The following is a 25,084-nucleotide window of genomic DNA, read 5'->3' as shown; positions in this document are numbered from 1 at the left end:
TTGTTTCGCAAATCCTCGATTCTTCCAGCTGAACATCAACACATGCAATGATGATGACCTGCACCGCTACACCATCCAAACATGAAAACATGCGCACAAGCTGCACAGGTTGGCTGCACGCTGCTTTGCACCGCCCCTCTGCGTGTGCGTGTGAGCGCCGAGGTGCCTGAGGAAGGGTTCTGTGATGAGCTGGGACCCCGGAGGGAGGCTCCAGGAGGTCCCCCAACAGCACAATGATGAGGATAACTTCGGTATGTAATCTGTTTGGGGTTTAGCGAGGTGACAGTAGACTATGATTTGTTCCAGCAAAGATACAGCAACAGTCCGGTTTACAGTAGGCTAATCACTGCTGTTCAGTAAGTTTGTTTGTAGATACGACTAAATTCCCAATTATATAACTATCTGTGTGGGGGAGGGAGATGTGAGGCAAGTGTAGAAAGCTGCCATCTGTTTGCAGTCCCTAGGTTCTGTGTTACTGTTGAGTAAATATCATGAGAATTGTTGAGAACACTAAAAACTCTCTCTGAGAGCCTGTGAAATATATGATTAGTAACCGTATGAGAATCATCACAGCAGCCGGTAATAATCCAATGACATGTTCACCTCCCCTCTGACCTCCATGAGTTCAGCATTAGAGCTCAGACAAGTTTATCAACTCGATCATTTGTTTCTCACAGACACTTTAAACCTCTGTCTGTGACGCTGGTGTCTGGGTTTTTATTATGGAAACATGGGATTTTGTGTGTAACCTGAGGAAAGTCACTGACTCTACCTGTACTAGGAATTTAGTGCAGATTTCAGTGGCTCTGTTGAATCTTTAATTTGTTTTCTGGCAGCCTAAAAGTAAATATATTAAATTGTATGAGAATGTGAATTAAAATTAAATAATCATTCAAGTCTAAAAAAGAAAATGATAAGGTTTTACCTCAAAATAGAGATTATCACCTGTTTTAAATTGTGGCTAAAACACAAAGTTGTAGTCTATTCTTTTAATGCTACATGTCACACTGAGCATATGTGTTAATATAGAACCTGTACTTGGTATCCTGTATGAAGGTATATTTGTTTGTTCATTTCTAAAGTAACTTTTTGCCCATTTTGTTTGCAGGCATGCATGGATGTTGCCTTTGCACACTGAATTCAAACCAGATCCTGTGAATGAAGACTGAATATTGGAACGTCACCAAAGCTCTTCTGTCTCTTCTCTGCAGGCCCGAGGGGGTCAGCTCTGGTTCACTCGCTCTGACACTCGAGCTTTTCATGTTTGTGCTGCCTTTGTTTGCTGCATTAGTGTGGGAGGGAAACAGCGACCCCCTGTTTGTCTGCCAACCTATCAATCTGGGTGGATCATGAGACACACCACATCACTGCCTACTGCTTCTATTTTCTATCAGATAACTCTACCAAGAAACAGATAAAATAGGATAGATAGATCGCTAGATAGATAGATAGATAGATAGATAGATAGATAGATAGATAGATTGATAGATAGATGCATGTAGCCTTGAAAATCATCACCAAACTGCATCAGTGTTCATCAGTGTTAACCTAATATCCGTTTGGTCAGCCAATCCTGTCATGAATTCAGAGCTGTAATTATTACAGTGGAAGAACACCCAAACTGAAACCATTTCCTCAGGGTATAATGAAATTAAAATCCCATTATCCTTTCAGAGTCATGCTCTCCTCACCCACCTCTTCTGTGCTTGATATGGAACTAGTGTAGTAATGTAACCTAATCTCTACATGGTGCAACTGTGACAGCAAAATCTGAAAACTACAGCCATATAATGTGCCTGCTGCATGCATTAACCAGAGGGGGAAAAGCTTTCCAAATAACTAGGTTGGACAGATAGACACAAGTATAATGGCACTTAGCATATTTTGTCTCTATCCAGTGGACAGACTGATAAATGCAAACAAAATTATATTCTTTGTCAAAAAAAATAAATTATTGTAATGCAGCTCTAATTGACCCTGTATAATTATTTACTAAACTCTCCCTTTGTTTGTTAGAAATTGTATTTAAAAAATATTTTCACTGCTTTAGAAAAATATTTTTCTTTTTGCTTTTTATTATTTGCCATGTTTTTATTATGTTTTTTGTCCATGTCAGGATCCTATAGGAATGACATCTTTTTCCAGTGATCTGATTGGCTGACCAGTTCCTCCAGTATAAAACACCAGACTTTTGTTGGGATGTTCCAGTCAGAGATATATCAAAGCAAACAATGCGAACAAGCAGATTTCTCAGGTAAGACATCTTGAGTTTGATTTACAATAACTAGCTGTGTTCCAATAATGTCACTGTGTTCATGTGTTAAGTGGCCATAAATTGTTTAGTTTTAAACCCTTTAATGGTATCAGGCCCTGCCGTATGTGCCTGAATTAAAAGGGTAGCTAACAGGTAATGTTATAAATGTTATGTAACTGTTTACATTAAGTACTTTTTTACACTAACCTGTAATTCAATCAAAAAATAAGTCAGTTCTTTTAATTGTTGATTAAGTAAGTGGTTTTTCATATATAGTACCCTGTTACTTAAGTAGAATTTAAATGTAGAAATCAGTAGAGTACAGTGTGGTATTTGTACTTTAGGCAAAGCATCAGAATGTGGGCTATCACAAATTACAAAGTTGGTATTGTTGGTAAGTCATATCTGAACAGATACTAGACATATTCCAAGCATTAACCTCTAGAGGGCAGCATTGAATTTTGTTTTGGGGTTGTGCAATGCTAAGCCTGACTGGTAAATACAGGCCAGCAGTAAACAAGTTGTCTCCAAAAATTCATATTTAGAGTTGATAGGTACTACAACTACTTCTTTTGCAGAATTATGATCTAAACAGCTGCTCTTTGTCACTGTTTAGACTTTGTCTCCAAGCTCACACAGCTCACTTCAGCTATGATAAACAATTGGGTTAGGATCCTAAAAAATCACTGATACTGATGGTATGCATTGAGTGCAATTTGCAGTTCTGAAATGTCGTTGCCAAAACAAAGAAAATGACAAGCCATGATATTATAAGCTATGGTTAGATTGATAAATCTATAATGCTATTCATGTTTTTCTTTTGCTTAATATCTACTGTAAAAAAAAATCATAAAGCAGAGCCAAAAACTCAAAATTACTGGCATTAAAATGAAACCATATGGGATTTCTTTTAATTTTTCCTTCTAGGCTAAAAAAAGAAATTTCTATTCATGTCAAGTGTTTATTCTTTATGGGAAAACGTCAGGATTGCCATTCATACAATAAAACATCATTCATTTAATAACTTTAATAACCTTCATAAAAGACACAATGCATGTATGTAAGTGTTTAATAAATAACAATATTGACAACAACATTTTAACAAAACTTTTTCTTATGTCAGTCCTGGGTCAAATTGTATTTCCTAAATTTGAAGGTTGCACTAGTCTACTTAAAGTGTACCAGAACAATTGATGGCAGAAAAATACAAAATACAATTATCACTGCCACAGTTTGAATAATTTTTCTTAAAATATTTAAACTTGTATGAGGTTATGAAGGTTACGCAGAAGGTGTAACATCTGTCTCTGTTCATTTTTGCCTCCATAAAGAGCATGACAGACCAAAAAAATAAAAAATTATAAACTACTAAACTTGCAGTGGCGCAAGGCCAGTAAATATTATTTGTCAGCAATTTAGGCAGGGGAGATATATGAATTGTTTAATCATCTGAGACCATTGCTTTCTATCCAGCTTCAGTTTATGAACTGTAGTAACTGAGGTTAGTGTGGCAGACTAAAACATTTACAAGCTGAGTCCTTTATAAACCACAGCTAAAGTAGTCAGATGTTAAGTGATAGGGAAGCAGCTTCTTAATGCTTGGAAATTCTAACAAAAAAAAAAACAGAGCAAACCAAGTGGAGATACTATTTGACCCAGGGCTGGTATATACATGCAGTCCTGATACTTTGACATATACCAATAATTTACTTTGTGCAGAGGGTGAGAACTCTTTGGTGATAAGTTATAAGTCACAACTGTCTGCCTGGTAGAATGATTATTTCTGGGTATTTTCATGACTTCCACGACTTCCGGCTGAGCACGCACACACAGGCCACGTTGATGCGTATGAGCCTCCATGCCACCAGGTTCTTAAATGAAGTCAGTGCTCGTACGAATGTGTGTGAGTTGGTGCAGTAGGAGTTCCAGTGTCTGCCGTCAATTCCCAGACAGCCTGCGCTGCCAGCGTGAGCGCTGTGACACGTTGTCTCAAAGAAGTACTGCTTCTTGTTGACATTGTTGATATTCACATCCGGCAGCACTGTCACCTCATTGCCTGAGATGTCCGTGGCCTTGGTCTTGTTACCCACCCAGACACTGATGCTCTCACACACAGAGTACACCCCACGGTGCTGAGGCTGCCCTGCTCGCCTGCGGGTTCTTCTGCCAGGACCCTGTGACGCTGCTGGATCTGCATCGGGGGGATGAGAGCTGAAGAGCACCCTGGGTGAGAGGTAGCGGCGCTTGGTGAAGAGTTTGGGGTCCACTGTTGGGATGGAGTTAGGATTGTTACTTGGATCCTGCTGCTGTGTGGTTGTGGCAGCGCACGAGTCCCCTCCGATGGCGGCCGCAGCCTGGGCACTGAAGAAGAGGAACAGGACCAGCATGGACGACCTCATGGGCACACAACCTGAAGCTGTCAGCAAGCACAGAAACACCTCTTTTAGCAGATATATAATCACAAAAGTATTTCTCAGACAGTTTTAATCCTGTTTTTGGGCACTTGGGGGCAGCAGAAACAAGCTTTGAATAGAACACTGACTTATTCTTATTTTTTAATTTATATGGCAAACTTGGTTCCCAGTAAACAGTTGCCTGTTTATAACGCTACATCAAAACTGATCATGTTATAGGTGACTAGGTAAATGCCAATATTTTTTTCATTTAGTTCTGTTTGTGGTCTCCACTAATTCCTCCAGGAAGTACAGTACCAGTCAAAAGTTTGGACACACTTTTTTCTCATTCAATTCAATGGTACAGTGTGTCCAAACGTTTGACTGGTAGTGTACCTGGATGATGCCTGCTTTGTACAAAACAACTATAATAGCATTGAAATTGAACATCAGCTATTCGAAAAAGCTGAAAGTTTCTGAGAATCTCCGTAAAGCTGTGAGTCATTTGATATAAAAAAATATTTATTGGAGCTAGTTTGAAAACATTTAATTTTTCCACCACAAAGCAGACACACAAATGAAAACAGTGCTTTTTTTATACTTCTGGTACTAGCTGTGTGCACATCGCATCCAATTATAGGCCAGATGCAGGATAACAGAAGGAATATGGAGAATATGTGAACACTAGATTACAGTTCCAGATACCTCTGAGGCAAAAAAATCATTCAGTCTCATTCCACTGACATTTCAGAAGCTTTAATCTAGTGTGTGGATACTCCCTATTTTTCCTCTGATGTTTCATGGTACAACATGTTGAACAGTGAGAGTGACCTAGGTGCATGTAGTAGCACCTCTTTAAAGTGGGAAAACACACCTTGCCTAACACAATGGGTTTAATGCCTAATGCTCATTGGCTTAGCACAGTTTTTCAGTAGTACAATTGTGTGTCCAATTGAGCTGTGTTTGTAATCTTTTAGAACTTTTACAGTTTTTCACCCAAGGCTCTCTCATGTCTGCACAGTTTCCACAAATCAGTCTCTTACATTTAAAGTAAAATCCATCACATTTTCACAGTTTGAGCTCACAGTTCAGTACAATCTTATAACTACATCACAGACACAAAAAAGAGATATGAGTTTATTTCTGGTTAAGCAAGGCAAAAATACAGAAACAGAGAAGAGTTTTGTTTGTAGAATAGAGAAGGATATTATGTCCATGAATAAATGTTGTTCATGGATACATGTCACATTACTCACAAGAATATAACTGACATTGTGACATCTCATTTCTTGGTACTCACAAGCTGAGCTGATCATTGTTTTTATTCATTTCATTATATCTTTGCTCTTGTTAAGTAAATTTGTTTTATTGTGTGTTTAATGTTTTATTTATCTTTTATGTCATTTTACTTCTCTTTGTTTTATTTTATTCAAGCCTGTAGAGCACTTTGGGCAGCTGCCGTTGTTTTAAATGTGCTACAGAAATAATCTTGAACTTGATACAAATTTTTTTTAACATGGACAACACAACACAACAAAACATTTGTCCTTACTGGCTTGCATAAATTTACAGGCTCTGTACTGTATTTAACTCAGAACAACAGGAATCACAGGCGTGTTAACACCTGTGATAGGAACTGCTAGCAGGCTCTGTCAAGTAGGTTTATTATATGCTTTGTTTGCCTCAGGTGTCAGGGTGAGTGCTCCTTGATCAAAATCGTTGGCACAACAAATCAAAAGAACAATCATAGCCTTGTTCAAAAGTACACAATGTGAACGGTGATTACACTAATAAATGCTTGTGAGGTCTGTTCAATTCAGCTGAGTGCCCCACCCCACCCCCACCCCACCTGCACACCATGTCCCTCTGCGCTGTCTTCCTGTGTGTGGTGCAACATTTGAAAATCATTACTGCATCAATTTTATGATGATTAGTATAAATGCTATAAACAGACCAGATCACTACAGGGGGCACTGGCCCCTCTTCTTTTGTTTTTACATTATGTGCCAATTTGGATTGCAGCTTTAAGACACACAGGAAAGTTACAGCAGGAAACTTTCATCTAGTGGAAACATGTGGAGTCAAGCTTAAGGCCGATGAAAAAGACAAGTCTCTCAAGTAAAAGGATCATAATTGTGATAATTGGATAGTGATCTGGTCTTATTTTCTTAGTAAAGTTATAATTAATGTGATTATTGTAAATAAATCAGTGTTTACAATGGTGCCTAAAGCACTTTGCTAATAGTCTACAGGACATAAGAAAGGCATTACATCTTGCTCCTAGGCCTTACTGAGACAACAATATAAAGCAGATTCAGTGTGTTTCCTGTGTTACATCATCTACAGACAAAGACGAATATCTGTGACTCTGTTTTGTGGCATAGGTCAAAGCCTATTTTCATCAAACTGCTTAAAGGAGAATTTTTGTTTAATTTTAGTAGTTGATAAAAACAAAACGTCTTCACTTTTACATGCTTAAGAATAAAAGTTATTCAATTTTATACAACTTAAACTTAAACTTAACTTATTTTTTATTTCTATGCTATTCTTATGTTACCAGATATTACTTTTAGTGAAATCTGGCATTTTGAATAATACAAGTTGCTACTAAACTATAAGTCCTCACATTTCAGGATGTAATCACAGTGTACGAGCATAGTCCAATTATGTTTTAAACATGACAGGCAAAATGAGATGTATTCACAATTTGTTTGATGTGTTTGTGACCCAACGCAAGGTTTGATTGATTGGCTTAAACACTGATCCATCAATGAATAGGAAATACAATTTTTTTCCATTTTGTACAAAGTGCCTATCACCCATCCATCTGTATACCTTTTCAGTGTCTCCACGTGAACTGTAGCACCTCAGTGGCTCCTAGAGGACGTGATTACAGATCACTGTGTTGTGGGCTCCTGCCATCAGGCCCAAGTGTGGCCCCCATCCAGTGCACGCCTCCACTGTTCTGCCTGCGTTCTTCAGTCCTGTTCAGAGACAAGTAGAGAAAGCATCTCAGCCGCCTCGTAAACCCACTGTAAACACATTCTTTGCAAGACTGATACGGGAAGAGAAAGTTAATATGTTATTCCTGCTCACCAGATCCTCACATACTGAACATACCAAAATAACAACAAAGAGCTGCATCATTTATACTATTTAGAGTGGACCAAGGTAGGACATTTTAACATTATAACACTTGTGTGTTTATATATGGGCCTGCAATAGCTTTATCTTTAAAGATGATTTCGAAACATGTTGACAGCACCTCATTTATGATTTTGCTATTGTGCATATGAAGCTGTACGTAAACACCAAAGGAGTTCAGAAGTCAGCAACTGGTGCTGATGTTTAGTCATTTAGAAATAACTTAAAGGATAATATTGCTGTTCATTTATTGTTTGCCGTCTTCTTGTTATATGATTTCATCAGGCTTGATTTCCTACACTGATTAGTTTTTGTGTATAATAAAAACACTGCAACCATTCAAACTAGATAATTAATTCATAAAATTGATAAATAAATCATGTCTTTCCATTTATATTTTACTATTTCCTCTCAACTAAGGGTGTTCGTTTCTTTAAATCATGAATATGGATGTTAGAAACACAGAGTAAGACATAACATATTCCTGTAACAATTACAGGAATAAACAGACAGTAAATAGGTTGTAAATCAGAATGACTGTGGTGTACTCTGTTAAGTAATCTCACCCGGCACAGGAAATGTTCTTATTTGACTGCACCTCAACAACCGTGCTGTCCATCTGTCGTGGGATTTGAATCTCTGATGTTTCCACTGCAGGACAAACTGGTTAAGACACCCCCTGCTTCTGTGGCTTGTACCATGTGAACAGCATTCTCACAAAAAGTCTCCTAAACCACTACATGTGTCTAAGTGAATATTCTTCTTTTTTTTACAACATAATACCATCTCAAAGACGCCTTTTCTGCTGGTTTCAACTGTATCATGCAGTCTTCATTACCAGCTGGAGAAATGGATTTGTTGACCTGAGATCAGAGGCGCTTTTGTCTCTTCTAGCCAAGTCATAAAGGCCAATAGATGAAATCATAACAGCTACTGAGCTCACAAGTCTAGAGATCAATGAAAACTGAACACATTTCTTGGAAAAAAGACTTTGGACAAAACAGAAAAGAAATAATGGAAATACCTGAGAGTCAACGAAGAATGTAGTAATTATAATGCCATGGTTCATTCAAGGAAATACGATTTAACAACCAAAGACAAGACCAATCTAGATATTTATTTGAGCTTGCAGCAGAAAAATATATCTCCAAGTACTGTATATAGTCATATGAAATGTGTTTTTAAAACACTAACTTTAGTACAAATGACAATATGTTTTTATGTTCCTTAAAAACTTGAAGATATTTTCTTTTGTGTGTTATTTTGTTGTTGTTCAAAATCAACATTATTGAGTATATCATGAAAAACAGTGGTCATGTTAATAGAAAACAAATGTCTCGGTTATTGTGAGGATCTGATTTTGGCCCATGACAGCTGTAACAGCTACTCAGTGGTTAAGAAACATGCAGTCAGCAGTCTCGTCCTGTGGTGAGAGGAGAATGGCAACATTCATTCGAGTTACTAGGTGGGCTGGAAATATGCACATAACACCGCTGTACAACATTAGTGTGCACTGGGGTATCTCATGTTGCACCGGTCATTGAGCCTTGAAACTGATGAACTACAACAGCACACAACCACCTGATGACTGGAAGTACTGGATGTCACTTTGCTAGGTAGTGGTGGTGGTGCAGTAGTGATGGAGATGGTATTTCTTGGCCCACCTTAGGTCACCCTGTGTGTCATTATTAAATGTTTTCAGCTGGATAATGTGCCCTTTAATGGAGCACTTACTGTGTCATGTTAGTTTTGATTTGCGCCCTGAAAAGGCTTTAACACTTCCCAGACCTAACCCAGTAAAACACCACTGGAATGATGTTGAACAGGATGTTTGCAGCACAGCATGCCAATGATAACGCTGCAGAAAATGTTGTTGAATCAGCGCGAACAAGATCCCTGTGGAGCATTTCCAAAATATTGTTAAAACCCTTTCTAGGATAATTGAGGTTGTTCTAGAGCTGTGATCTCCCCTTTTTATTTGGAACTGAGATTAGAAAAGAAAGATTATGCTACCAGATGACTTCATGTCTTCAAGTGCAATCTGTCTATTTTTATTATATCATCCTCATTTTATATGTGATCATGTTTCAAAACACTTCTGATTAATAGTTCAGTATGGTGAATGCTGTATTAACTATAGTGTAGTGTAGGCTCATAATTTATACAGCAGGCCTATTCATGTTATTAAGGTTCAATTTAAGCTGTGTGTTGTCATAGTTTTTTTTGTTTCAGTGACAGTTAGTTGACATGAAATCAATAATATGGTGTAATATAATCCATTTTATAACTCAGAGACATCGTCAAATCTTTAATCGCTGTGAAAACTGAATATATGATATGGTTGAAACAGAGCTTGAGTGAGATTCTTTTGCCAAATGCTGTGAAATCTTATCGTGTGGTAGATGAAACACTGAAGTTCTTTACTGAAGTAAAAGCATCGATTCAACAGCTGAAACGCATTTCTGATTAACTACATCTCCATGGCAACAGTGACTGAGGCTCATGGGTATCGTAGTATTTAAAGACATTGGCCATGGCACACCTGACAAAAGGACAGAGTAATTTCTGGGGGGGAAAAAAGTACTTGAAGTCACTGAAAACGGATAGCCAAAATGTAACCACGGGATTAAAATGCCCGACAACCAGTGGAAGAACGTTCAGGACATTATTAAAAGAAAACGGTCAAAACCGTATTTAGCTAACCGGCTCCACGTATGTCATAGACCCCACCTTTCTCCCGTCAGGCGGTTTATTTAAACTGTCATCACTTTGCTGTCATTTTCAAACCAGTATCCAAACTTCTTTAGTCACTGTGGTTAGTGTAACATTTTATAAATTAACAAGCCACCACGTCGCTTTACGAACTACTCTTAGCGATGACACCATTTTCAGCCTCAAACGACACTTCAGTTTCCTTTTCAGAGCTACGTTACTTCTGGGCACAAACAACACGAGAGTGGCCGCTTCACTTCTCCAAACTGGGTAGGTGCTTATTTTACTAGTTTGTTTATCTGTGAGTGTATGGCAAGCCGTTTGAGCATAAATTAGATATCCTTGATAGCAGATGTTTATTTCACATACTAGTTCAGTCTTTGTCAGAACTAGTTCGACGTTTGATTGCACTAGTTGGACATGTGATTGCACTAGTTGAACAAGAACCCTTACTAGTCACGCTTTCTCAGCAACTAGTGGCATTTCTGTCCAGCTAGTTCCATGAAAAGCCCTACTATCAATGCTAGTCACTGCACTAGTAGGACCAAAGTCCCAACTAGTCAGCTTTTTCATGTACTAGTGGCCCTCTGGACGACACTAGTAAGGCTAAAAGTCCTACTAGTTAACTAGTGTGCTGAAAGAAATGTGACAAGTTTACTAGTCAAGCATGAGTTTGGCTCCCTAGTGAACTAGTGAGATTCAAATGTTTACTAGTTTACTAGTAAATACCAAAATGTCCACTAGTTCCACAGGTGCTGATCATTTTGGCCTTACTTGTTAACTAGTTAAACACACAATCTGTTACTAGTGAGCTAGTAAGGTCCAAATGGAGTAAGTAGTTGACTAGTGGCAATGATGTTCTCCTCACTAGTTAACTAGTGGAAGACATTTTGCCTCACTAGTGAAAGTCTGTATCAGACATGTTCAGACTATGACTGAACATGTCAGACATTTTTCCTACATGTTAGGCCTTTTCTTTAGCTAGTTTAGCATTTATTGGCACTAGTGAGCGACTATGTGCAACTAGTGAGACATTTGTTTAACATGTTGGTCTTTTTGTTGCACTAGTTAAAGTTTTTGGTATACTAGTAAGTTTTCATTTGACTTGTCTGCAAAACCTGCTCACTAGTTGACATTTCTGTGCAACTAGTGAACAGTTGCAAACATCATACATGTTAACTAGTGACACTTTACAACATTACTAGTTGCACTAGTTGAGCACACAAATCGACTAGTGAGCATTTATATTGGACTGGTAAGATCAAAACGTCAACTAGTGTATTGAAAATATCAACTAGTGCAACAAAAAGACCAACATGTTAAACAAATGTCTCACTAGTTGCACATAGTCGCTCACTAGTGCCAATAAATGCTAAACTAGCTAAAGAAAAGGCCTAACATGTAGGAAAAATGTCTGACATGTTCAGTCATAGTCTGAACATGTCTGATACAGACTTTCACTAGTGAGGCAAAATGTCTTCCACTAGTTAACTAGTGAGGAGAACATCATTGCCACTAGTCAACTACTTACTCCATTTGGACCTTACTAGCTCACTAGTAACAGATTGTGTGTTTAACTAGTTAACAAGTAAGGCCAAAATGATCAGCACCTGTGGAACTAGTGGACATTTTGGTATTTACTAGTAAACTAGTAAACATTTGAATCTCACTAGTTCACTAGGGAGCCAAACTCATGCTTGACTAGTAAACTTGTCACATTTCTTTCAGCACACTAGTTAACTAGTAGGACTTTTAGCCTTACTAGTGTCGTCCAGAGGGCCACTAGTACATGAAAAAGCTGACTAGTTGGGACTTTGGTCCCTACTAGTGCAGTGACTGGCATTGATAGTAGGGCTTTTCATGGAACTAGCTGGACAGAAATGCCACTAGTTGCTGAGAAAGCGTGACTAGTAAGGGTTCTTGTTCAACTAGTGCAATCACATGTCCAACTAGTGCAATCAAGCGTCGAACTAGTTCTGACAAAGACTGAACTAGTATGTGAAATAAACATCTGCTATCAAGGATATATAATTTATGCTCAAACGGCTTGCCATAGCCCTCGCTGTTTGCCTGTTTTTCTATTGCTATTTAACTGCTATTGCGAGTTAGTTTCTTAGTGTGCCTCAGCTCATTGTTTGGTCGTGATGTTTGTATTTTAATGCTACCATACTGTTAATTTGAGATGGATGTTGCATATTGAGTATTAAGAACATAGAGCTTTTTGGTTCGTTGTTGTGTCCTGGTGTTTTTGTTTTTATGTCCCTAAAGGAAACCATTAACGTTTCACATTTAGAAACTGTCTTTGCACACCATGTTTTTGTGATTTGAATATGCATAACTTAGTTGTTTACTGCATAGTTTTGTGTTCCATATTTGACCTTTTTCAAGGCAGACGCTTTACCTGAAAGGACACACAGGTGCAAATAATAGGCCTACCAGTTGTCTAATGAAGGTTCATTCCCATTTTAAGCTCCCCAGTCAGCCACAGCACTGAGACAGCCTGCAAAATACCATAAATGAAATACACGATTATTAGTTACAGTACATGTGCATTTCCTGCTATATCAAAATGAGCTGCCCTAAAAATGATGTTTTTCTGTTTTTAGTTTTATTTATCTCAGTTTATTAGGTGCTGTATTTCCTTAGAGCAGCTGGATGTGCCTTAATGGGGAATGTGTACATAGCGGCTGGTACCAGGCCCTCACATAAAAGCTGCTCATTATGGTTTATCTGTTAAATGTCTAGTAGGAGAATGTGCTCTGTAGCATATTGCATTTATATTCCATATTATTATTTCTCCAGAGTAGAATTCACATAATAGTTGATATCTAATGAGGTTTTAGGGCTGCTGTTTACCATTAGTGCTGCCTAATCAGTCTTGCTGTACCAAGCTTGTCGGAAGTGATCATAACCCACGCACCAAATACATCATACATATTTACACATTACATCCATACATCCAAACTACATATATGCACCAATCACATGCATACTTTGCATCAGACTTGTAGGTTTGATCGGCCAGTAGACTAATAAAGTCACAGGAAAAATAATCAGCAATATTTTTAATTGATGATTTTTTTGTCATTTTCTAAACAAAAAAATCTAATATTTCATGGGTATAACATCTCAAATGTGAAGATTTCCTGCTTTGTGTTTCTTGCTGCTTTGTTTTAACTGATCAAGATAGCTGCAGATGATTTTTCTGTTGTTCATCAATTCAACTAGTTGTAAAATCTAAGTCCAAGTTCCCCCACCGCAGGGGATTGTGTTGGAGTGTTATTGCCACTCTCCAATCTCTGCTGTGCAGAAGTTGGTGTTTGCTTGTGGACATTCATGAAGGGATTGGTAGTGGACAAGTACCAACTTTAATTCCACTTTATGTCAAAATTTCTTACTTCTATTAGTTTGATGATGCCCTGTACACAGGTATGCAATAGAAGCAGACATGAATAAACTGAATCAGCAAGCCAGTCAGTTATGTGGTCTGCTGGCCCTGAATGTTGAGGCCACCCACGGACACTGACCTACAACTCATTAGCTCTAATGGAGTCAATTTAATGAACCTCGTCTGGGTTGACTGACAATCAGTCCGTTGTGGCACACAGTCCTGTCTGCAGACCAGGAACAATTTACCTCCCTCTGGAAGAAATGGCAGTTGCTTCATTCATATGGTAAAAGTCACACAGTCCATTTGGTAACCTGATCCACTCTCATTCAAAGAGGAAGGGAGGTGCAGGTGACTTTATCTGAAAGCCCCCAATGCACTTTGAATGACGAGCTGCTGATTATGTTGCTGTGGTCATTCGTGCAACACAAGGTTGAAGTGTAGTTTTGCGCTAAATTTAAGCCCAGACAGTCAGAAGTTCCCTGATAACATTATTGCCTGGTGTATATAGTAAGCAAACATTTTCCATCACACCGAACTTTATCTAATCTAAAAATTGTATTTGTTAGGCTGAACTTATATAGCAATTAACTTGTGGTAAATTCTGTGTAGCTGAAAATGTTTGTATTGATTGGGAAGTGGAAGTTTTGAATAGTATTAATCAACATTATTACTTACATACAAATCACGTTTGACAAAAACGTACCTTTTTGAATGAATGAAAATGTACCGTGCTTAACTGCTTTGTAGAAACTCATCCACACTCATGATGTTCTAAGCAATAATTAGGTTTTATTATAAATTAATAGTGTAAGAATTAAATTGACCTACCTTATACTTGTTTGTTTTCACCACAGTGCTATATTGTTGCCTGCCACTGTAATTAGACTTTATCAAAACCTGTGCAATTACAGTGTGTCCTGTTTCTTGTGCCACTAAAATGGAAATCCCTCTTAACCTGGCACCCCCCCCCCCGACAGACACAAAGAGAGGCATGCATGAAGTTGCAGCAATGATAGTGTCTAAACATCTCCTGGCTTGAATAGTGGTTTCAGTCAAAGGTAATTGGGGCATAATTTTGTGTCCATGGCAACACTACAGTATATTCATACCTGGGGCTATTTTTTTTTTTTTTAATTTTACAGCTGTATACAGTAGGTTCATAGTAAGAGGTGCTGTTAAAATGGGGAGGGGGAAAAGCAGCAAATAGGTAGAGATATAGGAGCAAGACATGGGCAGTGGCACTAGAAAGTTACATAAAGTTTATGTGCAGGTATTTTCTGCCTTAGTGAAAAATAAAGGAAGGGTTTAAAACACACAACAAGACCTGTTTCAGATTAATGATTTCACTTCCTGACTGTGGTCCAGCACAAGAAAGGTGAATGATAGTTCAGTTCTTGTTCTCACACTAATATTACCCTTGGAGAAATGGTTTTCTTTGAGAATACAGATCTTGCATCAGGCTATCTTCAGTGTATTCAAATTGAAGTTTGACAAAGACCCAAATACACCCACACAAACACACAGCACAGCAGCAACAGCAGCAGGTGATAGCTGGCAATGTGCTAAAGACAGTAAGCTAATGTAATTGTGTGAAAGCAACTGCAGAAAGGTCTGTCCATCAATTGGACACAGATGTTAGTGTTCATTTAAATCTTCAAGTTTGAAGAACCTGAGTCGGGGGGGGGGGGACTCTTAGACTGCTGCTTTGGGTCAAGATGAGGTCAATAATTGTCATTTTGGAAATATTAAGATGAATCATCAGCAGTTTTGAACAGTTTTCAGAACTTTTACATAAGAGCTTCAGATTAACTTGGAGTTAATGGAGATTTTGCCCGATATTACTTTCTTCATTCAAAATGAATAAAGAACTGATTAAAGGATGAGAAGAGTATTATAGAGAAATTCTTCTGTATTTGAGATTTAGAAGCTCTCTGAAGAATCAAAAAACTCCAGTGTGACGAATCATCTGACAGGTTTAATTCATGCTGGCATAAATGGGAGAGACAGAACCGTGATAAGTATCTTTATGCTGTTTTGCCAAAATGGATCCACTCCCCGCTGGCTTAGTTAAAGCAAAACAGATACAGTATACACCCCAAATGTTACCCACTCATCCTTAACTTCCCTGCTTGTGTTTGTGGACAGTAAAGCAATAAACTCCACATGTTTAAACAGTCTCCTGAAACAATAAAACGCACATGTGCTTTTCATCTTAACCGTTTTTTGAATATGATACCTTCTGTATGACCCCTTAAGTAGGATTCCACTCGTATTTCTATCACTGATAGCCCAGCGACGGATACCTTCCCCCTTCGCTGAACATTTAACGCATCAGGCACATTGTAAGTCCAGTTTAACGCTATATGGACAGAATCAAAACCTATACATTATGTTTCAGGGTAGATACAGTTTGTCAACTTTTAGTAGAAGCTAAAATTTATTTTTCTGTTGGTTAATCAGACATCCATCAATTTCCTAATTTAGATCTGGGTCTTATTATATTTATTGGAATTATTGCAATATGCCCTGTAGCTGGAATTTATTATGGACAGAAACTTTACATAAATGCCTTATTGTACTTATTCATTTTCCAGTTGAAAATGGAACAATTATCATTCTTGTATGAATGTCTTTACTGTCTGTCTTCATATAGGGAACACTACACAATCCCTGGATGTAACACAATAAATCTAAAATCTTCTTACTGACATTATCTCAAATGAGCTAAAGGGCATGCTTACACATGCTATTATATGTGAACATTGAGGATTGCCATGTCCAAGGACACACATGCAGCACATTTAAGGTTTGTGCCCTAGCATACCTGCCTCAGCTTGTCTGTAAGTTGTAGGGAAGTGAAATGTCTCTTTTGGTCTTTTGGCAACTAGTCAAAGGAAACCTGTTAAAAAGGATAATGAGATGCAATTGAAGCTCATAATTTCCATTTTTCCCATCCTGTTGGGTCTAGTTGAGGCAATTTTCTGTTTTACCGTTATCAGACAACTATGTGGCAAATAGTTTTAAACATAGTATGACCTTTTGTCAAGAAACGGGGCCTCTGCTGACAGTCAGTTGTGATTTAAGGCAGATGTGTGAAAGACTGCTCGGTGCTAAGACCCAAGGACCACTTCAGGTTCAAAATGAGACTGAGCGAAGTCAAGCCAAAGAGCAAATCAGGGAGGACCAGTCAGTCAACAAATGTGCAAAGACTGGATTCTGACTTTTCATCTACAACGTTTAGTGATGCAACAGACAGTCACTCTGATTGCAACATCTGAATGACAATAGCAACTTAATGCTTGGGTTTTGTATGACAGGATACATATAGTGTGCAGCAATTATAACGCACATTTGTGATTTACAAGCTAACCAATAAGCAGTTCTCACAAGGCTTCAAACATAGATCCTGTTGACCAGTACAGCAGATACATCAGATCACACATCTGTACTGTATAAACATAAGTGAAAGCAGCTACAGAAAGAATGTGTCATAAACTGTACCTCATCCTTCCTTATACTGCACTAAACCCAACAACATGAAATATAATCACTATGGCAGAAACAGCCACATGAGAATGGTAAATGGCAGATTTAACAAGGACAGTTTCATTACCCACTGATGGCTGTGTTTGGTCTCACTGTACTGAGAAAACACAGCTGACCCCCGTCTCTATATACAGTATAACTAAAAACAACAGACTCAGTGGAGAAACAGGGCTTGTTCAAGTACCCCAAATTAGTTAAATAAACTTTTACAACAGTGACTCAAGGAGCTCAGCGTGTGTGTTGTACTGTGTTTTCTTCTTCCAGTGGCATATATTCAACAATGTGGCGGAAGTTTAGTTTGCGCCGTTGGCTCAAACCTTGGCAAATCTGTGTTGTTGAGATTAACTGTATATCATCAAGTCTACTTATGAATCAACTTTGGCCCAGTCAATAGTTGAACTTAAAAAAACAGCTTCAGAGACCTGGAGCCGTGTCAAGTTTATGATGATAACTATTGTAAACCCACAGATTTTTTTTTTTTTTTTTTCCTTCCTTTTTTTAGGATTAAGTGCAATTCAGCTATTGGAGAACACTACATTAGCAGATGCCAGATCAGATAAAATAGCTGCTTTGATTTTTCTGTTCACTTAAGGAAATTGTTTGGCCAGACCTGTATATCCTTCTGTGTCCACACTTAGTTCATGTTGAGTCTGTTGCTGTCAAAATAAAAATCACACAGACGCCATAAAAATAGAGTGGCAGACACATCTTCTACAATTCAGAAATTCAGCTGAAAACCTGTAACATACAGTCCCACAAGTTTGCCACAGAAATTAGAGGAGCCATATGTTCACACCTCTATTTATTGCTGTTTGTGTCTCTCAGCAGTGTCACTAAGTGGGGCTAGTTCAGACACACTGATTACATGTCGGTTTCAGCAACTATGTTGGTCTGTAAACATTGTCCACAATATATTCATTGCATTAGCCAACAATTCAGCAGTCCATGTGTTGTTTTGTAAGATACTGAGTTGTGGTCTGTTGTGTTTGCGGTAACTTTTCTTTTGTGTGTCACTTAGGCGTCTTAAATACTGTTTTCATTTTCAACAAATGAAAAACAGGATGCAGAGGGGCCCAAATGGATCAGAGTGAGTTACTATAGAAGAAAGTACACATTTTCTGTATACCACATATTGGCTTTGAATGTCAAATACAGTCTCTCCCTAGCAAAATATTTCAAATCTATCAATGAATCAAGTCTGAAGGGTCAAGAGGGTGCAAAGTTGGTTTTAACTATCACTATAGTTTGCCACCTTGCAGACAAAGGACTTAAATTTGTTTTTTTTTTATTTATTTTGTGGAAAAGTCTGTCCAAATGAATGGTTTAAAGTTTCAGTTCACTGGATGTGTGATATATCTGCACCTTTTATAGCCAATCAAACAGCTTCTCAGTTATCATCTGACACCTTTGTGGCTCTTTTACTGCAGACATTGTTTTTGTCACTGCAATTTTCCGTACCCTTGTTATGGTTACGCCCTCTCCAAATAAATTCACCCGTACTGTTATGGAAGGTAAATAAAGTGATGCCACAGAAACAGCGGTGTGTATGTAAAAATGTCTGAGTGGTGCTGTGTTTGACATTCTGTTTTAAGAAAATTTGATTTTGCATCCTGCCACTTTCAGTGGTCTTTTCAAACAGATGATTCCTTTACACAGTCTACAGTCCATATACCCATGAGGACTCAAATGACAAGTTTGGAAATTACAATCTGTCAAACAAAATAAATGTGATTAATAGATAAACCCATTGTTGTGCGCTTACATTTGACCTTCAACAGCATTTAGAAAAAACTTAATTCATCATATCAGCTGAAACCATATACTTCAAAAAACAAACTTAAAATTTTTAGTTTTTCTTCACAGCGTAGCTTTAAAATCTATTGTGTCTGGAAAAAGCGGAAGCTATAGCTATGTAGTTAGGTTACAGGGTTGAGTTGTATTTGGCATGCTGAATGAGGAGTGTGACTCACAGTTCACACAGTGTGTGTGTGTGTGTGTGTGTGTGTGGCCTTATTGTAACACTCAGCGATGATGAGGTTCTCCTGCTTGCACGGGCACTACACTGGAAAGAGGCAGTGTAGCTCAGGCACAGGCTTGTTGTATCTCTGCTGTTCATCCTCACACATATTCACTTTTACTGTTTTTAATATATATATATATACATTTTAAGGTGTTTCAGTTATAAGTGTTGGGCTTGAACCAATCAGCTACATTAATGTCAGATGGGATATCAAGGGCAGGTGTTTGTCCTGAGTTATTAAGAGTGGTAACAGTGCCTGCCGTAGCAATAGGTTTAATCTGTAGCCTATGTTTTTTCTTTCTATGTTGTGTATGTGTGTATCATCTTCATTGAACTGTGCCTGGGGCTGTAAGAGAAGATGGGACATGTCTGCATGGATGGATAGATGCTGATGCAATTACATATGAAGGATGGCTAATCAGCTTTGATGCCAGTGAGTGGAAGAATAAACCAAGCCTCTGTAATTGTAGGCAATTACAGTCCTGCTCTTTTGGGGGACAGGAGAAGAAGGGAATTATGAAAATATTCACCTTGTGTATTACAGCCTCTAAACATAACAAGTAACAGTACTCTATAAATGATTAACCACTACGTCTGCACTCCTGGTTTTAAACTGAAGACTTGCAGTTTTCCACTTTCTTCAGTGGTTGGCCAGGTGCTGGTTCTGAAAGCCAGAACGTTTCATAGGCTGTAAATTGTTTTACTCATTCTTCACATAACTGCTCATGCCACTGTAATCCTCAGCTGCTCACCATAAAACTCTGTCAGGAAAATCATTTTCCCTTTTCAATATTTATTAGTGCCTGTGCAACAGAGAAATTACTATCATTGAGATTTGTTATGTAAGTCAATAGTGAGCCTTACTGTTTGCTTCCATGTTTTGATGGCAAGCTAACATCTCTTTTCAGTTGCTTTAAGTGTGTAGATCTGATGCATGTTTTCTGTTACACACTACTAGGTAATTTATAAAAAAAGAACAAGGGAGAGTGGGGGGGATTAAACAAGAAACAACAGACAAAAACAACCCACTACAGGCCTTCAACATCAGCAGCCTGTAGCATGACAATGCAGAGAGCAGAACGCCATAGCGGCCAACACTATCCTGAAATTCCACCATATTTTTCTGCCAAAAATTCTGTTAAAATTGAAATTGAAAATTAGAATTTAACTTTGACCCCAAATATGCTGTCCTTCAGTGTGCATTTAATGGGATTCTGGCAGTGGCAGGGGTAGGAAAAGTTGATTTGCTTTGTTTATGACTTAGTTTTGTTAGCTTTCGTTTCATAATTTTTTGGGGGGCATTTTTCAGTGAGGGTAGGAGGGGAAGACCAATGTCCATGGCCGGACTGCAACCAGGGAAGTCACGCACGCATTGGGCGTACATTCATGGTGCCTGCTGGAAGAACTCAGCTATTGGGGTGAGTGGTTCCTAACCTAATATGATTTTCTAATATCTTAATGTTAGACACTGAGTGCCTGTCGCCATCTTGGTGTAAACACCAGGGGCCATGATGGAAATTTGTCCTGGACTTTGTTGTTCTGTCACTGACAGTCTAGTATGTTGCAGATGTTGAAATGTTGTCAATAAACGTAAACCTAAAAGTATTTGGTGCTTTATACGCTCGACTTTGAACACATTTTTTTAGTCTTGTTGAACATTAAAAAGGCATAAGAAAATGAAAGATGCTAGAAACTGCATGTGCATACAAAGAAAAATCTTGATGTAAAGACACTGTTAATACTTAAAGACCCCTATTAGGATTTGTTGTTGATACTCTTATTAAAACAATAAAAGGTTAAAAAAAAAAAAACACAAATTTATTGCTTGATGAAACATTGAAACAGACTCGATTTCATAACATCTCCAACAGAGCTAAAGAGAAACAGTTGCATTTCTGTTAAGTGAAGAAAAAAGTATTGCAACAAGTCAGAATGCATGTGCATGTTTATCACAACACCTCACTACAATGGACTGCTTCTCTTTATTTAGATTTTTAGCCAGTTTGGGGGGGGGGATCAATGACTGCCTAATGTAAACATGTTTACTACTATGAGCAAGTTTGTTTTTGAGCATGCAGAAGCCTTTCCACCCTGATTCAACAACCACACAGCATCTGTAACCTGTCTGAGGAACCTTGACTCACAAACCCTGTCCATCCACCTGTGGAACAGATTGCTCACAATGAATTACAGCTGGTGTGCAGAAAAGCTTTCTGATGTACATTTTTGCTCTGCATTCCAGAAGAGATGGAAAAAGACTCAGAGAAAAGTGAGTTTTGAGTTAGGTGAGAACTGGCAGTTATGTAGTATTTTTACTGGACTCTGTCCTGCATTGCTATTTAAATATATCTCTCAGATCCAAAAAATACGAATTTCACAAGCAACATAGTAGAAACTACATTAGACGGCCAAAAATGTTCTAGTACACATATAATGTACGTTCTGAAGAATGGTGAGGTAGTTGTGTAGATGTTTTTTTTTTTTTTTTAGCTATATAATGACAGACAAAATAATAGATCTGTTAACCAGCAAAACAACCACGTGATAAACAGATGATGAAAATTATACATTGCAGGCCAAATTAGAAGAAAGTTATCAGCAACTTTATATCATACCCAAGATATGGAAGCATTCCAGTAGACTGTTTTTAGGCCAAAATAATAAATAACTTAGTACATTTTATAATAAAAAGTAGTTTTGAGATGTCACGTTCCAGTTGCTGCTATAATGTCAGTCTGACGTCTCATGAATTTAACTTTCATGATATCAAGCTTTATTTGAACTACTTTATGGTGGTTTATGGTGCCTATACATGTGAATGTTTAATCTGCTCAGAAGTAGAGTCCAGATTGACCTGCTGTATATGTGCGTTATGGAAATAGAGGTTTGCCATACTTTTTTTTTGTTTGCCAAACTTTTTTTTTTTTTTTTTTTTACTTCTTGTGTGGCATGTTGTCTACATTTTTCTGGGTTAAGTGCAGGACAAGTTTGTTTAATTTTTGTAAGTTGTCAATCAAATGCATATTTAACCACAGCTATTTCCGTCAATAACCGTCATCACACAATAAAACTGACCTTAAAATGAAGATGCCATTCATAAAGATGAAGATTTGGCAGATGCAAAAAATCTTTGGCCCAGCCACAAATACCACTGGAGAGTCCTTTAGAAAAAGTATGTCAGGATCTGATTTTAAAGTACCTTAATTAACCACTGAGACCTACCTATAGCCCAACCCCTTTGATTTGATCACACAGACTTCATCACTCTTTGTCAGTGTAAACTGACTACTGCCTCTATTGTTTGGGTAGAGAGAAGCCTCCCTATTCATAGTGTAGTTTAGTTTCAATGCCAGATAACCATATGCTTTAGTGTATAAATGAGTTGCTCTGCATCCATATTTACAGGATAGCCCAAATATTGATCCCTGAAACTACTGAACCCTCTTTTTCAGCAAACATCTATAACAAGTTTTAGAGATTTTTACAGTGGTGAAACAATGTGGTGAAACAACATTGGTGGAAAATAAATTCATAAAATTTGCTGTGTCAAAATTGAACAAAAATGTTAATCCTATTTCAAAGTCTATTTGAATGTGTAAACTCATAATAGCAAAGCAACTCTTGAGATTAATCACCTGCTATTATGTCAAGAATGCAATCATTTGTTTTAACTTTAATAATTTGAGAAAACTACCCTGCAGCTAGCTCCTTGTTTCGAAACCAGCATGTCATACAGATACAAATATTCTGCAGGAATGCTTTAAGAATTGTACCAATCCCAAGGAGATGAGTGCAGTTCCAATAGGATCCTCTTGTAACCTGATGAGCCCAAGGCTAAGCTTGAACAGTTTCTGAAGGGATGGGGGAGATGATCAGCTCCCTGTTAGATCTGTTCTTAAACCCTTACCCACAGTCAAATACGTAATCATTTTATTAAAATCCCCAGCAGGTAACTATGAGAACATACAGGAACAAGATATGAAAAAATGTGCCAGGTGCTACATAGGAAAGTTTACATTGTAGCGTCTTCCTAACCTTGTTAAAGAGGTTTAACCATAACTTGAAAGCTGTACATTGAGAATTATTCAAAATTCTGAAAATACTAAATTCCTTTGACTGTGAATTGATGTAATGTAACACAGAACAGGTTCATCTACTTTGTTGCTTTGGATTTTATGTGTTAAGTAAGTTTGTGTAGATCTGCTGAAGCTGAAGGTAAAATAGTTTTCTACCTCTGCTAACGTCCTCTTGTTTCCTTTTGATGCAAGATTCCAGGGGATTACTGAAATATATTCCAGATTGTGTCCCCAAGATGCCAGGGAAGAAAAGAAGAAATTCATCAGATATTCCAAACAGTCCTTTCTGAGTCTTGCACTTGTTTGAAAATTGTTCTGTAAGTGAGAATAGTCCTAGAGGCTGCAGGCGCTGACTATGAGGTGCTACAGGTCCTAGTGCCTGCCTATCTCTAAGCTATCAGAAAGGGTTGATCATTTGAATGAGTATATGTTTAAAAATGGGAGTTAACATTTAGAGACACTTATGTGACACAAAGCAATTCTACTGCTACTGCTGTTTTACTACACACTAAAATAACTACTGCTATCTCAAAGATGAATAAAGCTCCTTAGATTCTGGTTTGTGTTTTACCTTGTTTATTTAGTTTTATTTTTCAGTTCATTGCATGCTTTGCTTGGCTGGTTGATCACTGGTTCAGACAAAGCTATTGAATATACACACTAATGATCCCACAGATGAATGTCACTGACTTTCACTGTTTTTTGTGAAATATCTGGATTAATTGCTATGAAATCTGGAGCCTATCGAGCCTAAGTGAAATATTTATAAATCTATGAGACTGATTGGCACAGAAGTTTGGACACAAATTCATTGTTCTCAGAAGATGCATGAAAGATAAATATAACTTATCCTAAGGGGCTCCATCAGTATGTCAAAATTTAAATTTGTCCAGTACTTTGGTTTGTGACCAAGTACATCCAAAACTGACATTCCCATCAGCCTTAGTTGTACTAGTTTAGTGCTAATTAATGTTAAATTATGATAGTGACTGTGCCAAACATGCTACCAACTAAATCAGCTTCATGTTAAGCATTGTGAGCAGTTTGCTTAAACCAGTCTTAAAGATGTACTCGGTATCTTGGGTGCAAACATTTCTTACAGGATGAAAGGATCTATAAAGTTCTAGCTTGTCTTTGTAGTTATTTGTTGTACTTTTTTTTCAGATTTTGATTTATTTTAGGGCTTTTCTCTGTCAAATTTAAACACACTTTGGCCTCAGCTAAACAAAATTAAATTTTGTTAGTGTTTTGTTATCCACCTCTGGAAACTCAACGGGTGGACTTTTTCACTTTACGCCACTGTAGAAGAGCCATGCTGTGATCATGATGCAACACATTAATAAAAAAATAAAATAAAATAAAAAAAAAAAGCACAGTGTTTTTTGTCTGAAGTATTATTTAATCGGTGTTTACCCAACTCATTGTTCCCTTTCTTTCCTTCCAAAAGCAGCAGCAGCAGATGTTAATGAGATCACCTTTTAGCAGTCGATTTCAAAAGTCAGAATCCATCCAAGGATTTTTCATTACCAACATTCTAATCGGTACTGG

The 25,084-nt window shown here is 37.7% G+C and overlaps 1 protein-coding gene and 1 long non-coding RNA gene across 2 annotated transcripts; one reads left to right on the top strand and one right to left on the bottom strand.

Annotated features, from left to right (window-relative positions):
* The first annotated feature begins 26 nt into the window (after positions 1–26).
* Positions 27–4,494, top strand: LOC113130942 (uncharacterized). The gene is made up of 3 exons (XR_003295745.2): positions 27–1,221; positions 2,117–2,254; positions 4,371–4,494. It is a non-coding gene; the product is annotated as an uncharacterized LOC113130942 (long non-coding RNA).
* On the bottom strand, positions 4,048–23,825 carry ngfb (nerve growth factor b (beta polypeptide)). Its single transcript, XM_026307942.1, has 3 exons — positions 23,693–23,825; positions 7,483–7,631; positions 4,048–4,670 (listed from the first exon to the last, which is right to left on the bottom strand). Exon 3 carries the CDS (start codon positions 4,651–4,653, stop codon positions 4,048–4,050), a length of 606 nt encoding a protein of 201 aa, XP_026163727.1. The 5' UTR covers positions 4,654–4,670; positions 7,483–7,631; positions 23,693–23,825.
* Between the last annotated feature and the right edge of the window lie 1,259 nt (positions 23,826–25,084).

The sequence above is a fragment of the Mastacembelus armatus genome, chromosome 5 (assembly GCF_900324485.2).
Source record: "Mastacembelus armatus chromosome 5, fMasArm1.2, whole genome shotgun sequence".
NCBI lineage: Eukaryota > Metazoa > Chordata > Actinopteri > Synbranchiformes > Mastacembelidae > Mastacembelus > Mastacembelus armatus.
Note: the sequence above shows the minus strand (reverse complement) of the source record. Positions and strands in the feature narration are given on the sequence as shown.

What these genes read in the sequence shown, in the direction of transcription:
- ngfb (XM_026307942.1), bottom strand. Translation starts at nt 4,653, where the DNA reads ATGAGGTCGTCCATGCTGGTCCTGTTCCTCTTCTTCAGTGCCCAGGCT.